The sequence below is a fragment of the Mercenaria mercenaria genome, chromosome 1 (assembly GCF_021730395.1).
Source record: "Mercenaria mercenaria strain notata chromosome 1, MADL_Memer_1, whole genome shotgun sequence".
In the NCBI taxonomy this organism is placed as follows: domain Eukaryota; kingdom Metazoa; phylum Mollusca; class Bivalvia; order Venerida; family Veneridae; genus Mercenaria; species Mercenaria mercenaria.
Window position 1 is genome coordinate 72,235,111 of NC_069361.1, and position 19,336 is coordinate 72,254,446.

The following is a 19,336-nucleotide window of genomic DNA, read 5'->3' on the forward strand; positions in this document are numbered from 1 at the left end:
CAAAGTTAAACTTATAGCTAATGAGCGTTGATTGTCATTCCGCGATGACAGCCCCGAATAAGTTTTCAGTTGTATAAATAAAAATTACGAAAGATGAGAATAAATTTTACAATGTAGACATTTCCGATTATAAACTCAAGCAGTATTAAACTGGCAACATCATGACAACCACAGAATGTGGCAATTTACGGAATAAATGTAGCTTTATTGATAAGGCTATCAAAATATGAAAAACAACAGACTACGCTCTTTGTTTATCATAATGATTATTCCTACAGTCGTAGGGATGTGAGTATATGTATAGATCACTGTTATTTATTCATACAAAAATGTTTATTAATATGCTAAAAGAACACTATACCTTTTGCAATTATCCCCCTTACTTGTACAATTCTGTTAATCTTTCATTAAAATTTCATAAAGTTTTCTCAACGGAAAGCGTGGTTCTCCTGAATGCATCATTTTTCACCATGTCCCCGGCTGGCTGTCATGAAATTTGCATTCAATCTACGATACACTGGACATCAAACAAATATAGTATGTCCAATTTAAAATCAGTGTTTTGTTAATAGTTTTAAAGTATTATATTTAAGGCACATTGTTAAGGACATATCAAATTACAGTGAACCCAAATCAACAATAAAATATTTATCTTGATACAGTTTCGAAACTATAATTATATTTAAACTAATTTTTGTTCTGCGTCTATCTAATTAATCCGAATTGTCATCAACTGAAGAAGACTGTATTTTTTCATCACTGTATTTTCCAGATTTGCTGATTATATGGTACGTTACTTATAAGTGTATAAGTAAAACTCGAAACGTCTACCAGCTTCAAATACAATATACATTTAAACTAAATTAAGATTTCAATATTGTCAGTAACATATAAGTATTGTAAGATGGCTAATTCTATTAGGACCAACTAGCTTAAACAAATGGTTTAAAACATCCTTGAGACCAAACTTGCCGGTCTGAAAATTAAAATAATACACGTTATATATAAAGACAAAATGAAACAAGTTTAAAAAGTACGTTAGTAAAAGAAAATGAAAAATTGAAATAAACATACATGCAAATTTCTCAGCAATAACCATACTTATATCAATAAATATCCAGTTAGTGTGCATAATTAATGAGAAAATGCTATTTACAACAGTGAATTATCTGAAGTCAGAATATTGTTTTAAAAGTTTAAATATTTTTTCTGTAATGTCATGTATATACTTTTGGTATACCTACCTCTGTCTTGCGGAGATATTCTCCTCACACAGTATGTTCACATTTGTTACCTTGATCCACACTGATTTGCGGATTTTGTGAGACCGGATCACACTCGGCGTAAGCGCCTCGGGGGATCCAGGCCTGGCAAATTCCACTGGAGCGGAATACAACATTACATATCAAGGTACTGTTATAATAGTGTAGACGATATTTGCCACTGTTAAAAAGCATACAAGACAATTGATCATCCTATCACTACCATTTTAGTGCTACTACGATTACATTTGAATAGGAAGAAATTGTATTGAACATTATCGAAACATATTCATATCGTGTTCAGACTTGTTGCAACTATCTAGTTTGCATACTCAGGCAGTGGTCATAGTCTTCTTGTTCTGTCGCAATTGAACATTGAAAATATGTAAATGTTTCATATAATACTTGTTTAATGTCAATTTCTTTCTTTCTTCAGCATATCCGCAAATTTTTCTGCGACTGCCATAACTGGGGCGTTCGTGTTTGCTGACGTCACAGATGGCAATACAGAGGCATCACAGACACGAAGATTCTTGATTCCTTGAACTCTGAGATCTAAATCTACAACTGCAGTTGGATCACCTTTTATGCCCATTTTACACGTGCTTGTTGAATGATAGAAATTATGCGCAATGTGATGTATCATGCATCTCCAGAAATCATCAGATCTAAACTGATGGTGAGAACAAAATGAAGCTTGATTGATGCTTATATCCGCACCAATGCTTTTCATTGCTTCTGTAGAAACTAGTTCCTCAAACAGTCGGATACCAGCTAAGAGGTCATCTTCATCTTGCTTGTCAGTCAGATGATTTGTATCCAATATCGGGCTATCAAATGGGTCGATACTCCGTAACCGTACGGTTCCTGTGCCTCTTGGATGCAATAAAGAAATCATTACAACAAATCCAGGTGTGTTTTTGTAAGGATAAATAAGCTCTTTTGCAACTGATTCATTGTAATTAAACATACTACTATCACCAAAAGTACTGGGTACTAAAAACATCATAACATCTGGTCTCTCCTTTCCCATTTTTGACTTGTCTATGTGAAGAAACGCTACGGAGTCAGCTACAGAAGATAAAGGTCCAGTCCCAAACAATGTATACTCAACCAGAGTCCATAGTCCCTGTGCTTTTTCTTTGTCGAGATGGATAGATTGGTTAATCTTAACAGAAATGGCAATATTTATTTGATCATCAAATTTGTCTCCAACGGGTAAGTCTTGTATCAAAGGTATGTCTAAATCTTGAATGTGACTTTTAGGTCCTATGCCTGACAGCATTAATAACTGTGGTGAATTGAATGCACCAGCTGATACTATAACGTTCCTTCTAGCCTTTACAAATTGTTTTCTTTCTTGCTTGATGAAGTAAACACCTGTCGCGACCTTTTCTTCTATCTGTATTTTTGTAACAAAACTGTTGGTAGAAATGTCAAGATTTTGTCTTTTACCTGGTTTACCAAGGTACTCAAGTCCTGTACTACTACGCACTCCATTTCGGATAGTATTCTGTACACGACTAAATCCTGTCTGACTTTTACCATTATAATCTGTCTCCATGTATCCCATTTCCTTTCCTGCATCTATAAAATATTTAGACAGTTTCGAAGAAGGTGATGCAGATACAGCAATTGGTCCACCTGTGCCATGATAATCTGATGTTTTCAGGTTGGGAATTTGAATATCCTCGGCCTTCTTAAAATAAGGAAGTAGGTCATTATAGCCCCAACCTTTACACCTATACTTCTTTTCCCATTCCCCAAAGTCAAACGGACTGCCTCTCGCGTATATACAAGCATTTATCGAACTTGACCCTCCGAGGACTCTCCCTCTATTCAACAAAGATGTTTTGTCTTTCAGTCCAAGAAACATCCCCTTTTCTGTTTCGCTTTGATAGTGCCATGCTAAATTTGATTGTAGAAATTGGAAAGTTAACACTGGTATATGAATATTCTGGTCATAATCAAAGTGTTCACCAGCTTCTAGAAGAAGAACGGTATAGTTTGCGTCCTCCGATAATCTTGCCGCGAGAATCGAACCAGCAGATCCTCCACCGACTATAACGTAATCATATTCGTTACTAATTTTATCCGAAACAATAGATTCGCCGACACTTGGTTTGTTCTTATTCCTGAAGAATACCGCATATCCTACAGCAAAAATAACTACAATTAGGGCAGTCAGCCTTATTAATTCCATTTTCTAAAATATGAATGTAAAAATGAATATTAACCTAAAGCAATTACGAAACGAAACACTATCAGTCGATCATTTAACAGCCACGAAATCTTATGAACGTAAATCTGTCTAATGTTTTGTATACTCTATCATGTATAAAGTTACGCATGCAAAATAATGCATTATTTGTTACATAATATCCTATTGATGTGCACTAGTACGGAACGCATGGTTAAGGATGTACGAGCGTTTTTTTTCAGGATATCCGCCACTTTGAAAAATGTTTTTCCGAGTATTGCTTTCTAACAAAAGTGTTGTCAAATATTAATGATAGATAATTAAAATATCGCTGATAATGTACCATTTAACCAAATAGATTTAACTTTTTGCGAAAAATATTTTTTCACCTTTATTTTTGGCTTGTATTTGCCTGAAATTGACGTAAGATTTACAATGGGGTAGGGGTAGGCAATTTCAATATCTATTAAAGTAGACCAGGTCTGGTTTTGAAATTTTCCTGACTGATACATATGATGATAAGCTATAATCGAAATAAAAGTTTTCGAGATAGCACATCACATTATATTATCCAGAAAACATATATTAAAACAAAAAGAACAAAAAATATCAAAATTCACCAATTTTTAACAGTTTTTTCTTAATAAATCTCTTAGATGCATGGTGACCCCAACTTTTTTCTTTCCATTTTGAAGTATTTTTTGTGGGTCGTTAAAGCTGCAAAATATTTTGAAAATCTTAACGTCAGAAGTTTTTTGTAGATCTAAATACGTTTTGTCCATTGAAAATAAAGTGGGTGGGGTAATTATGTCAATATGTAAAAATGAAAGAGAATTGTTAGTGATATTTATGCTTATATAATACTGGCATCACCTTAATCTGTAACAACTGAAATCCCTGTAACATTAAGTGGGATATTATATGTTTTATACAGTACTACCATTTTTTTTAATTTTACAAAATTTCAGATATGCTTAAACAGTGGATGAAGAAAATGCCCTATGAAATTAAAACGAGTTCGGTGACTTATGTTTTCCCTTCTCTTTTTTGTCTTGGAAACAAATGTTCTTCAAGCTCACAGAGTATGAAAAAATTCTTAAGTTAATACATTTCAATAGTATTATGCTTTTGTCCGTACAGATATGTGCATTTTATTTTTATTCTTTTTGTCTTAGCAAAGTTTATACTGTAACCGAATTTACTTTAAATATTTGTGACTAACTTTCTGTTGACTGGACAACTTATTTTAACGAGTAATAGTCCTCGTGACTGTTGAAATATGCTTTAATTCATCTCATTTCGAGTTACACTGTTTATGCAAAATGCATCTTTAATTCACAAAGAAATAAAAGAAGCACAACTGAATAATTGAAGCTGAAATATTTTTATTGATTTTATAGTTCGATATTAAAATTCTTTACACTCGAAGTTATTTTGATATTTATAAGCAGTTATTATATTTTACTTTTGTCTCATGCTACCAAAGAGATTTGGTAAAAGACCCTATTGAGCGCTGTCAAATGAAACGTAAGTCAATTGTTTTGTACAAGTGCAACTGTCGAATGAAACGTTCTCTGTATGTGCTTCGGCAACATTCGAAAAAAGAAATAAAACCGTACGTGCATCCTCTATTTGTGCAGCCGCGGCTGCTGACTGCTGGGGTAACGTGTGATCTTTGTTTACATGCAGTTTGCAGCTACCGATACCAACGTGTGTCCTCTGGTTTGTGTAACTTGGCATTTAGCTGTCGGGCAAAGCTTCCTCTAGTCTGTGCAGTTGCAGATGTCGGAACGAAAATACATCCTCTGGCCGGTGCAACTGCACCTGCAGCTGTCGAAAGAAGCGTGTGTCCTATTGTTGTTGCAGCTGCACATGAATTTTTCGAAAAGCTCGTGCGTCCTCTAGTATGTATAACTGAAGCTTTCAAAAGGAACAGCGGTCCTTTGTATTTACTGCGGTAGCTGTCGAAAGAATCGAGCGTCTTTTTGCTGGTACAGCTGCACCAGCAGCTGTCGAAAGAAAAGTGCGTCTCTAACTGGTGCAGCTCCACATGCATCTGCCCAAAGACACGTACATTCCCTGCTTTGAACATTTACAGCTGTCGAAAGGATCATGCGTCTTCTGGTTGGTGTAGCCTGGTCTGTGGCTGCCGAAATAAACATGCGCCGTCTATTTGTGCAGCGGCTGTGTGCTGTGTTAAACAAGCGACCTATGTTTGCCTGCCGCTGTCAAAGGTAACGTGTGCCCTCTGCTTTGTGTAACTTCACATTTAGCTGTCGGAAGAAACGTTTGCCCTCTGGTTAGTATAGCCGCACCTGCATCTGTCGAAAGAAACATGCATCCTCTGGTTTGTGCAGCTGTACCTGCCGAAATAAAAAGTCCGTCTTTCGTTTGTGCTACTGCAGCTGTCGAATGAAACGTGCGTCCTTTGCTTTGTACAACTGTTTCCTGTCCCGTGCGTCCTTCGGTTCGTGCAGCTAGAGCTGCCGATGGAAACGTGCGTCCTCTTGTTATGAGCAGCTGCATATTTTAAGTGAAACCATTGAAATTTTGTCTTTTTTTGTTTTTAATGACATATTAGAACAGTATGTAAAATTCCAAAAATGACCTCCTATTAATTTTACAGGTTATGCAAATTATTGAGTATTGCATTAGAACATTTATTACGTGTATATAATAGTATGTTTATTAACCAGGTTTTCAACTAAAACCTGAGTTATTAGATTGGGGTATGTCGTTGGTCGGGCGGGCGGGCGGATGGGCGGGCGGCGGCGTCAAACTGGTGTTTCCGGTCAATAACTTTTGTTTCGGTAAAGATATTTGAATAAAACTTGGTATGTATATAGCTTATATCAAGACAAAGGCTGGGATTGATTTGGGGGTTTCTGGAGTCAAGGTCAAGGTCACTGTTACTTAAAATAGAAAAAGGGTTTCCGGTCAATAACTTTTGTTTCGGTAAAGATATTTGAATACAACTTGGTATGTATGTAGCTTATATCAAGGCAAAGGCTGGATTTGATTTTGGGGTTTCTTGGGTCAAGGTCAAGGTCACTGTTACTTAAAATAGAAAAAGGGTTTCCGGTCAATAACTTAACTTAGGAATGAGCTATCATGATGAAACTTGGTGTATAGAAAACTTATATAAAGTTGTAGCTTGGGATTGATTTTGGGGTTTCTGGGATCAAGGTCAAGGTCACTGTTACTAAAAATAGGGTTAGGGTTAGGGTTAGGGTTAGGTTAGGGTTAGTGTTACTTTGTTTGCGCCTGCTATTCATTTGAAGTTGACTATCGTTACAGATATAGTCTACCATAAGGTTACAACAATGAAAGTAAAAACAACTGTGAGGAAACTAATTTAGTTCAAAATACCCATTGAGAAGTTCGATTGCCAGTTGGTTAAAAAACGCAATGTATTTCTACGACATATTCTTTCCTTTTACGAACGGTAAATATAGCCCACAGACTCTTACAGAACTATGTTCCCGACTTTAATTTGCTTGTACCTAATGAGATTCAACCATATTTTGTTGAGTACACTTAAAAAACACTTCAGAACCATTGAGTTGTTTTCTTTCCGATAAACTTATTTTTAAAAATATTTAAGTTTGTTTTCAAAAGTTGACAATTGTAGCTATAATACATAATGTATAAAGGAATTATTTCAGATCTACGTCTAGAAAGTGAAATCGTTTATTTATACGCTTTGTGCATTGTTTTCGTGTACTAAACATTTAGGCGGTCAGTACCATATGTGAATTTGATGAACATCTGATAATAATCGGAAATAACTATATATTGTCTCAATCAAATGACCATGAATTGAGCTTTCTTTATTGTCGTGTACTTTTTCTTGTTCAAACATAAGGTCCAATGGTTTGGTATAGACTGCTGAATAACAATATTGCTAGAAAGGCATAATAATCATGTGTATAATACTAGCGTAAAGCAACAACAAACAGCTCACATTTCGAACTATGTTTTCATTATTCAGTTTTACTGACTGAAATATTAATGGCGGAACATTATGAAAATTACGGAAATGTATCTCACGTATTTGACATAATGTAGACATTAAACTATTAAGATAAAAAGTCTTCCTTGAGCAGCCAGCAATTTAGCAATCTTCTGATTGATTTCTTTTAAAGTAATTAAATTATTTTGTATTTCGTATTTTATGTTTTACTTTATATGATCTGGTATTTTTTACCTTAATTTTATGTTTTACTTAATATGATCTGGTATTTGTTTGCTAATGTTAGAGCCTTTCTCAGCGGGGATTTTCTTTACATTGTGTTGTCTAACTTGTTGAAAATAGGGAAAGTGCAAAGTTGGCATGCCCTAAACGCGTTTAAACCCCCAGTTTCCTTTATATAGATTACTCACCGTTCCAAAGCGGTGCCCCTATTTTCAACTTGTTTTCTGTCTGTCTTGTATTTTGTGTTGCGTATATTGTCTTGTTTATTGTTAGCGTGTTTCTTTCCTCAATCCCCCTATCGCCCCCACCATTTCCCCTTAAAACTGCGCTCCCTTGTATTGGCATCCCCTTCCCCCTTTACTATGAGTAAGTTATCGTGCCCACCTTAATTTTGGCTGCCGGAATCCTAAGGCGGTGGCCAGTTGTGGTTTTTTCCTGCTTATATGTGTGCGTTTATGTGCTCAGTGTGTCTTGAGCGGTGCCATACAGTGTTGTTATATATTACTTGTCTGTTTGTCTATGATAGTTAGTTGTGTGCGGGTGTCTTTGATATATGAATGTCTGCGCTACTGTGATTTACGTTGTAGTGTAACTGTGATTAAGTGTGTAACTGTGATTAAGGAACGTAGCATTCCCTTTGTATATTCATCCTTGTTCTACTTTCCTCTTCAGTCCCCTCCCCCTTTCTATTCCTTACCCCTTCCCCCTCTATCTATATTTAGCATAAAATTAAAATGTACTTGTTGGATGTTTGAAGCAACCGTCTGTAATATTTTTCAATTACAGCTTTTTCTTTGTTGGGGGCCTACTTTTCAAATGCGTGGCTCTGAGGCTGTGTTTGTGCTGCTCTGTTATTTTTTGTCATAAAGTAAAGGTATGTTTCAGGCAAATAAATTATTAAGCCACTTCTGCCAGGCGTGTTGTGAAGGAATATGTATGGTGATCATTCATTTCAAATATATGAAAATCGAATGCAACTTCGTTAATCATAATAGAAGTAGAGCGTCCGCTTCGATTGTGGAAGGTCGTGGGTTCGATCCCCGGCCGTGTCATACCATAGACGTGGAAAATAGTACTTCTCTCATACCCTCTTGGTGATGGATTCCATCAGGAATGAGGTGTCGACAGTTATTAATATAAGTTGTAGAAATTGCTTTACAACCGACCTAAAATAAATAAGTATAAACTAATTATAATAACTTTAGTACACATTGGGTGTTTTAGCTGTATTATTGATTCCTTTTGATGACATAACGACATTATCTTGCAAAGTTTTGATATTTTTCCTCTCCAGAAATATGTTATCTAGGAATATGTTCGTAACACATGACCATTCTGTCATCAATATACGCCAGTTATCTGTTCATTGTGGTACATCATTCCATGGAAGACATAATCGGACATCAATCAGTCTGCAAACATTTCTGAAAGTATTGCAAAAATAAAGTAGTTGATAGATACGGTATTTTTGCTTCCAAAGCGTACAAAGAGCGTTTCGGCAGGACAAGCAATAATAATTATTAATGAACAGACTCAATCAAACCGAATTTGCAATTTCCACTGTTGCCTTGTTCTCGATGCTTCCGAGGGATCTACTTTTCAGATTATATTACGTAAAACGGTTTTATTCCTTACCTTTCTAAAGCGTGATCAAATGGGTGCATTTATTAACATATATAACTTAGCTCCGTAATTATTTTATTCCCTTGACATTTTTCAATATTTTTGTTTTCGCACAGGAAACACATTTATTATAAATGTTGTTAGTCATCATGAAAATAACAACATACTTTAACTTTAGTCGAATAATTGTTGAATAATTGAATAATACATATAGGATTGACTTCTTTAATTATCATTAATTTTCAAAAATGTCGTCAGATTTCATCGTCGGACCGGGAAATGTTTTCCAGACTGGAACCATAGCACTAGTTACAGGTAAGTAGATAGAAAGATAAAATCTATTAACAACAGCAACACAAAAATGAATGGTCCCTTTAGCAAATTCTAGAATTCGTTTGGTTGAACAAAACTTATGAAAACAGTTTATTTCGACAGACATTACTGAAGTTCGCAATGATCTGTTAAAATTTTTATTATTAAATTCAAATTTGAAAGTGTGTTTTAGTGGGAAATATCAATAACGGACGAAGTTAAAGATGGGCCTTGGCTCGTTTACGGAGCATTTTAACACTCGAGTTGTTTAAACAGAAACTGGTTTTATTTTTAGTAAAAATGACCAAACGCGACAATACGGTGCAAAAGCTGTAAATAGAAGCCATAGTCATCGTCATTGCATCGTGTTCTGTCAAGCAGTTGTGATTTCACCGTTATTAATCCAAATGCCGAGCTGGCGAAAATATTGCGCTAACGGAATACATCAGTTATAGTCAATCATATGCGATGGAGTATTCAGTAAATCAAAAATGTCCATGTACAACCCTAGATGATATTTTCTATATATATTTGTATAGGGTATCAGCCTATGAATAGAAATATTGCTTTATCGATCACAATTCAAAACTCCTTTAAAATGCTGCTATTTCTTTTGTATATATATTATTAAACGTATATTATTACTTTACAGACAAAAATACAATTATCATACATAATGTTCCTAAATGCAGTTGTGCAAGTCAATACAAAATCATAGTGTTCCCCTCGTTGGTAGATATATTATTTCAACGGGATCAAATTCTAAGATCATTGTTACTCGAGTGATTTCCACATTCTCCATTATCATTCTTCGATTGGATTCATCAAGTCATCTGGATGACTTCCTCACATTTGGGTTCTACGCATCACCTTCAGCTCACAGGGGAGATGGTACGATAATATATTGCGCATTGTAGTAATCACAGAGTTAAAATCTAATTTATTAAGTCAAGCATTTAAAAAGCAGTAGACAATATCTGAACCAATCAACCCATTATACTTCCGTATTCCGTCAAGAATATTAATATTATTATGGTCATTAAAGTTATTCAGATAAGCGCGTATGTGTACACGCTAAAATCAGTTCGTTTGACTTAGCAAATAGAATAGCTAGCAAATTAGTGTTTGAACTTGTAGTACTTTCTTTGTTTCAAAAACTTCAGACTTGTTTCCTTGTGTTTAGATGTTTTTTTTAATTGAATGGTGTTTGTTTATGTTGATTTAACGTCATATTGCCATATTATACATACAGGACATATGGCGACTTTTCAGCTTTTGGTGGTAGAGGAAGCTATCGTACATAATTTCTTCACGGGTGGGCAACTTCGTTCCGCCAGCTGGATATCTTCCTCACATGAAATAATTCTACACTAAACCTCAGTTGAAATTTCTACCGCACGGCGGGTGAGGAGCAAGTTATTTGAAATCAGTGACCTTATCCTCGTCTACAATAATATGTCACGGCGGTTATAGGTTAAAACGTCTAGCAGAATGCTTTAATCAGTTTTACAATAACTCCAGATGACATCATGCGAGCTGCGTTTATCTTACTAGAAATGTACTGATTTTGAAGAAGTTTCCGACGAGATGAAACACGCTTAAGAAATGTGGATTAACAAAGTTACAGCGGCAAAACATATAAAACAATACCATACAATAAGAATACAGAATAACGTTAATGATAATGTAAATGCTCAGCCTTCATTGCTGGTAATCTCCGATTAATGTAGCATACGTCGGTCTGTCTCCTGGAATTTCCTGTCAGCAAAGCAGAACTATCCATCTGATAAAGACAATATTTACTCAGTTTAATGGGTTTTTCCCCGAAGACTTCCAAATATCTATTTTCAATAACAAAAATGTTTTGCTCAGGTTGAATAAATAACTAGTAAAGTAGATGATCAATAAATAATAAAATCATCCAAATTAAAATATTCCTTAGGATCATTTAATTCAACATATCACACTATCTAACACTCACTGAACGTATAAAAATATGCACCTACCAATGAAGCCAAAAGAAAATAACAATAATTATCACATATCCAAGGAATTTGTAAACTTCCTTTTCCTCCATGTATATTACAAAGAACACTTACTGATTTTATGTTGTATAAACGTGATAAATATACAGGCATAAAGGTGTATCCAAACCCGATGGGAACGTTTTTAACAAACTACAAAAAATTCTTGGTATTGGTAAGTTTCTAATTATATTTTTTAGAAAATGTCTGAGGTAAAATTTATAGAGTTTATGACCCAGAATTTTCGAGATATATAGCATGGTCAGAACAGTGAAAAAAATACAATGACAGACAGATAGATCACTTTGATCAATCTGCTTTGATATTTGTCTTCTGTTCTGCTTCATTGGACTCCTAGTGTTGTTTCATGTGAAAGGAATTCACCTGGAAGGGATTATTTTTACATTGTACGGTATGTGATCTTCATGAGCCATTTTCATAGTTAGAACATAAAGCTGTTCTGGTCCAAATATGTTTAAAAGACTAAATGTTACTGCTGGTGTGTGAAATATGATCATATAGCAGAATTACTATAAACGTAAATGTTGACCCTAATGAAAAATGTAGTTTGGGCATGTATATAAACGGCATTTGAAAGGAACTTGATTTGTTTATCGGATGTGCTGTGGACTGTGCATGTTTGGCTATTTCACACTGTAATTGCCCTGCTATCTTGTTATGGCGTAGGTTTGTCTTTATAGATGCTTTGAATATCTATCTACATGTATCTACCTGTCTATATTTTAATAACGTTTTATTTGCCATTTCAAACACAAATAATACAAATAAACACAACAGACGGAGTGGAAAAAAACGCAGAACAGCGTAGAGCATGTGATAATATGTATGCATGCTGAAGTGAAAGATTATATTTCACATTCTAATTAGACTTTGTGTCGTGCATGAAGTGTTTTGCTTGTCATTTTAATTACCGCAAAAGTGATGAAAATGATTAAATGTTTCACCGAATTACAGGATGGTTTGAAGTAAATTCAATCAGAAAAGGGAGCGGTGCCACTACAATTCATCTGCAGTCTACATGCAAAACAAATTTCCCTTGGAAGTTTCCACCTAAGGAGCGGACCTCTACGTCAGTATTGATAATTAAAGTGAAGTGCTATGATGACTTTTGCGGAATGCTGTGAAATCTGCCAAGCACAACTGTTATACTGTTTTTGTTTAAAATATTTCAAGGCTATAAATGGAAACAGAAAAAATGTCGCATTTGGGAGAAAAAGGGGTTTTAGAAATGTCTTTTTGGTTCATTTATTCAAGAAACATGCCTCTTAAATATATTAGATATGCTCTTAATGAAAGCGCGCACTAATTCACAATTGTAGCATGCCAACAATTAAGATTTCCTGTTTCTTACAAACACCCGACTTCTGGAATCGAAGGCAGCAATTGTAACTTTGGTTCCAGAAGTCGGTTTTGAGAGCTTTTGCATATGGTATTGGTATCCATTCTTCACTTCCGATGTGAAAATGTTCAGTGTTCATATGATATAAACCTAACTGCTTCACCAGTGTATTTAGAAATTACGCAGACATCTTACTTTCATAGATAGAAGGAAGAGACTTCGACTCGTGTCTAAAATGTGTGATTTCTTTTGACAATATTTCAAGCAAGTGTGGTTGCCTGGGTATAGCGATGGACAGAAACAAAGCCATACATCTGAGCCTGCACAATAATTAAAATAATGTTTATGGTTAAATACAGCACAGCCTTAAACGCCATTACAGTATTCTATCAACATCAAGCTAAAATATAGAAACAAGTTTTGTGTTATCCCAAACTGATTCCAGTAAAATGAAATTCTCAATATTTGGTGTAACTGTTTCAAATGATAGCAAAGTAAGGGTCCAAGTAAAAAATGTAACCATCGTCTGACAACCGAGCTGACCTTGATACGAGGTAAAGAAGAAATATGTCAGACATTGCAATGTTCATCGCGTATAGTATTTACACATTTGAGAAACAAAAAGATAATAGGTAAGGGTAGATTTCTCGGAAGCACAGAGCACCACAAAAGAAAAAATATCCTCAGAGCCACGCATTTGCTAAGTAGGCCCACAACAAAAAGAAGATGTAACGGAAAAATATTATAGACGGCCTCCGTCAAAAATCCAGTCACACACACATAACTAATTCACAAAGATAATCAGGCAAGTAAGATATAACAACATTAAAGGGCACCGCCCTAGACCCACAGACGAACAAGCTCACAAACGCACACAAATAATGAGGAAATAACAACAATCGGACACCGCCTAAGGATTCCGGCAGCCAAAACCAAGGTGGGCCCAATAAATTACTCATAGTAAAAGGGAAGGGGATGCCAAGGCAAGGGAGCGCAAATGCAAGGGGAAAGGGTGGCGGCGATATGGGGAGTGAGGAGAAAGAGGAAAGAAACGCTAACAACAAACAGGTAAACATACTTAACACAAAATACAAGACAGACAGAAAAGTTGAAAATAAGAGTACCGCCTTGGAACGGTCAGTAACCTATATAAAGGAAACTGGGGGTTTAAACACGTTTCGGGCATGCCAACCTCGCACTTACTCTATTTTCAACAAGTTAGACAACACAATGTAAATAAAATCATTCCCCGCTGAGAAAGGCTCTTAACTTTAGTGAAAACATACCAGATCATATTAAGCAAACATAAATTATGGTAAATCTAAATATAATTACACCCATGTACTCAACAACTTGTCTGAAGTCAGAGCACTAAGAGCCTAACTTTCAGGGCACGACTAAGAAAGCTGGAAGACAAAATTCCACACCTTCCGTCCGTTGTAGGATTTAGGAGAAAAACATCAAGGAGTCATACACTTTATTTGTCATCGTACCATCAAATAGAAAAGCGTAGCGATTAACTGTAGAGGGGTCAATCACCAAACATACACTGTGCTTCACGATTTTCGCATCGTTTTCTCTTTTGATAAACTTTTTAACACATTTTACAAATATCTGATTAAAATAAGGACTGTGTTTAATTTTCCGAATTTTATAAACTACATCTCCATAGTATTCCGGGTGTGTAAGACCAAGTTTCAAAAGTGTAACGGTAACCCTGTTGTAATAATGTTTTAGTGATATGAAGATTTTTATCATTAAAATCATCTAACTTTAAGCAAGCTCTTGCAAAACGAATAAGTTGTGAAATATAGACGACGTATGATGTTGTTCGAGGGACATCTCCCTCAAGGTGGGGGAAGTTGACAATTTCAAAATTAAAATCGCCCCTTTTTTTCATATATTTTCGTCGCTAGATTATTATCACAATTGTTAAATTTAAGTCCAAAAATGACGCTTCTAAATCTGAAGTATTAGCCTTGTTAAGCTGTAACTCTTTGGGTAAATGTGTTTCACCATTTCTGAAAACTTATTATTATACCAGATTTACCAGATTTATATAGCGCCCTTTTTCATGGTAAACACGTTCAAATGCGCTTCAGTATAGGTTGTCCATATTTAAAATATCATCAAGATACCTCGAGGTTCCATTAAAAGCTTCAATAATTTCATATTGTGTCTCAGTGGACAAACTAATCATGCAATCTTGTTCATAACTGTATAAGAATAAATCAGCAATGAGTTGGGCGCAGTTAGTTCCGATCGGGATACCAATTACTTGTCTGTAAGTTTTATTGCCAAATTTGATAAATATGTTATCTAATAGAAACCTTAGAGCTTTACAAACCTGATCACAACTATGTAGTGTGTATCTCTTAAATTTACTGTTAGAAAAGAATGTTCTTGTTTCATTACATGCCAGATAGTTAACGTTTTCTCTTGCAAATGTTTTCTCAATTAAAGCTACCAGTTAATAAGCATAAAGAGTAAAAAAGTTATAAGTACTTATAGTCGAACATTTGAAGTGCTTGTTTATTTGCTGTTTGATAACATCTTCAGGGTTCTTGATTAACCCCCGAGTTCTCATATACCTTGGAGCAATACTTTTGTACGTGGTCTTCTATTGCAGTAAGACAGGAAGTCAAAAGTAAAGAAATATTTTTTGTAGTGCATAATGTTGAATTTGCAATAAATTTGTATGGACTTTTGTTTAGTTTAGGGATCCAATAAAGAGTCAGGAGCTTCAAGTCGTCAAGTGCGACATTACAATTTATATATTGATCTACATGACTTTTACAATATTATTCTCATCTTGTAGCGATAACTGTTATGTTTTCGTATGTTTTAGTTCATTTTTCATAATCTTTCTGTGTAGTAAATGCGTCATATAATAATATTATTATTTGAAGCTTTGTCTGCAGGAGTTTTAACAAAATTCGTGTAAAGATAAAGCTTTCTTTAAATTTCGAAGCGAAAACTTGTGTTTAGGAGGTAATACGGAAGGGTTTGATTCATAAAATTTTACTCGAGTGTTTATGGTTTTAAAAATATACTTTCTCCATTCAGTAAGAGCGTTCGGGTCTGCATTTTCTTTAAGGCACCAGTTTTCAGCATAGTCATCAATAGACTGAGTTACTAAATCTGTTTGATTTTTCTACCTTTCAGGAATGTGTTATCTTGTAATTTGTTTGTAACATATGACACTTATGTCACCAGTATATGTCGTTTATCTCTGGATTTCCATACATCATTCCGTAGAAGACATAACCAGACTATTATCTATCTGCAACAATATCTGTGTGTAAATCTTATTATAACGCATTATAAAGAATAAACAAAATCCTCTTTATTGTATCCAAATCAGCGACTACGATTGTAAAAGAAATGAAATAACGTTAAAGAAAGTACCTTAATAATTAAATCTATAAGGAGATAATTTCTAAATCATAGCGCGCAGCCAAGCAGACTGAAGAAAACCCTGTTAACTGAGCTTATAATAAATGAATTTTGTACAAGTCCCGAACAATCTGCAAAAGCGGAACTCAGTGTATCACAAATAACAATCCAATTTAAAGTACGGGGAAATATAGAACATTCTTTATAAACTGCTGTGGATATTAAACAAATCACTCTCTATTTACAGGTATTTCGAACTATTTCTTTTTCGTTTTGATGGCGCCTGTTCATAAAAATTAAAAATGTATGGGTAGATTGCCCTCAACCCCTAACACAGCCATAGAGCCATGCATTCATAAGACATAATAAAATACGCAACACCCTTTAAGCCCCATTGCACATATTTAAGCGAAAAAGCATTAACGCAGTGGCATTGAACAATCATTATGATCCTAAAGGACCAGGTTATAATGACCATAGAGTCTTTTTGTAACGGTAATAATTTCATAAAAGGTAATTGTCGGAGTAAAGATATAATTATCGATAGACAACTTTATATTTCCTCAGGTAGTGGAGTGAGATGAAACATATTCAACATCAAGTTGCCGGTTTTCCTTGATTTGTCTCAAAAATCAGAATGTTGTACTAGTAAGTGGATGCATTAACGGAGAAATTTTCTCCAGGTTAAGGTTAAAATGGTTGAGATCGAAACTGTGTGACTCATGAGGACATTATTTCATGCATGGGTGGATGCCTGGGTAAAACCATGGACAGAAACCTAGCCAAACATTAATCGATACCTGACCTGCAAATATTTCAAATAATGGTAATATAATGGTAATAGCTAAACACCTGCAATTATTTTATTCAATTTATTTTCAAATTTTGATATGTTATTGACATCATGTTGTTCTAACAGTACATTTTATACAATAAAACAAGAAAGTAGAAGTTTTTAAAATATGCGCAAATGACGGGTTTCTCTTTAGATCATTATAGTTTTAAAAGCTTCTGTTGACTGCCATCTATTTACTCCTGTGGAGAACATAAAGATTCTATATAATCGGTACTGTTAATTTTAAGTAAAAGATTAATTTGCTTTACTCTTTATAACTTTCTAATAACCGAGAAACACATTTGATGAATATCAAATCGTAAGAAAATCTATCTTTCATGTTGCCGTTGCTGGATACATGATATCAAGCCTTAATTGTAGTTACAGTTTCAAATAACATCAAATGTTCTTGATTATATGAAATGGTGACAAGCACCTTCTATTATAGACAGGCGATAGACCTCGAAAATGGTTTAGATCACTGCCAATCTACATTTAATAACATAAAACTTCTATATATCTTTAACAGCTATATATGCCTGCTTTGTTTGCTAAATTAATGCCAAATTTGTTACAAGTATTAAATTGAAAGTAAGAACACTTGAAATCTGTCTAATCATAAGTCTCTTAAGTATACATTCAATTTTATTCGGCGCTGGAATGGCGTTGAGGAAGGCCGAGAGGCAAATTCCATTTCCTCCCCCATACCGATTCTTTCAAACTGAAAGAAAGACCATACTGCTTGGCTGTGTTTTACGTTTCCAACGAATGTATTCATAGATTTAATTTAGAGACGACATACGGGCAAGACCTAACAAGTGCATCTTTTGAAATAATTTGGAACTAAAGTATAACAATGATTCTAAACGAAGCCTAAAATAGCTCGAGACAAATTGGTGTCATGTCTTTTCCATATATAGCTGTTGTCTATTTTCTCTTTCTGTGCATATCACAATAATTATATTTCTACGTTTTTGAGAGAATTAAACAGGCTGAAGTAGACATTTCAATTCAATAGGCAGCATTACAACATCCGAGACCCAAGGACATAGTACATGTAAATTGACATATAACATTTATCATTTGATCGTGTCTACGGAGCATGTTATTTTGTTAAAAAGGTAGATCAGATATCGCATGATACTGTCACAAAATAACATTTTTTACTTAACAGTACACTTTGCAGACAAGATCACACGATCTTTTACCAAGACAATATTACAATTAGACACGGCTAGTTAACACAGCGAGAAACTAAGCTACCATGACACTTTGACATGATAGCATAGCTTCCTAAAACAATGAGGCAGCGTGTTGACAAGTTCACACCACACTATGAGTAATTAGCTTAAAATCACACTGTTTTCAGAAGTTCAAACCATAATTTGAAATGATAACATAGCATTTCAGCATGATCAAGGTAACACCACAACATAAAATGTCCCGATATTAGCACTTGATTTTACATTTCTCCTTATAACAACAAGTTTCTGTTTCGTCGTATCCAAAGTGACTATTTTAATTTTAGGTCAAAGAAAGAACATTGTCTTATTCCGTACTATGTTGCTGCCAAAGAGTGCATATAAAATCCTTTAGCACATTTTGCTTGCAAGTGATAAGTTACTAAATTAATCAACATGTACGAGAATGCTTTGTCAACTGATTGTTCCTTTTGAAATGTTTCGACATACTGAGTACACAAGACCATAAAAGATTGACTGGGGTAACGAAAAGTATTGCAAGAAGTAACTCTGTATTCTGTATTTGACTGAATGACACTTTGTACCTCTTTCTATATGGATATTTGCTTTATAAATCATTCCCCAAACTGTCTCACATTGATCATCTGGTTTGAAAATTAAGATTTAACTGTTTGGGTCAAGAATCCCTTCGACATTATCTAGGGCCCTCCTCGGTCCCTCGGTAGCTGTATGTTTTACTTTATCTGTGTATATGTATACATCTATATATAAATACAGCTATGAGACTGCCACATTTCTTGAACGTGGATTTCCTATTGGATATTCATCCTTTTTACCAGAAAGTTTGTATGCAGCTAAAATATGTACCCTAAGTTAAACTAGGTACTGCTGGTAACAAATGTGAACATACTGTGTGAGGAGAAAGTC

General features: G+C 34.8%; 1 protein-coding gene across 1 annotated transcript; it reads right to left on the minus strand.

Moving 5' to 3' along the window:
- Window positions 1–1,677: 1,677 nt before the first annotated feature.
- On the minus strand, window positions 1,678–3,465 carry LOC123565403 (L-sorbose 1-dehydrogenase-like). The gene has a single exon (XM_045359274.2). It carries the CDS (start codon window positions 3,463–3,465, stop codon window positions 1,678–1,680), a length of 1,788 nt encoding a protein of 595 aa, XP_045215209.2.
- Window positions 3,466–19,336: the final 15,871 nt, after the last annotated feature.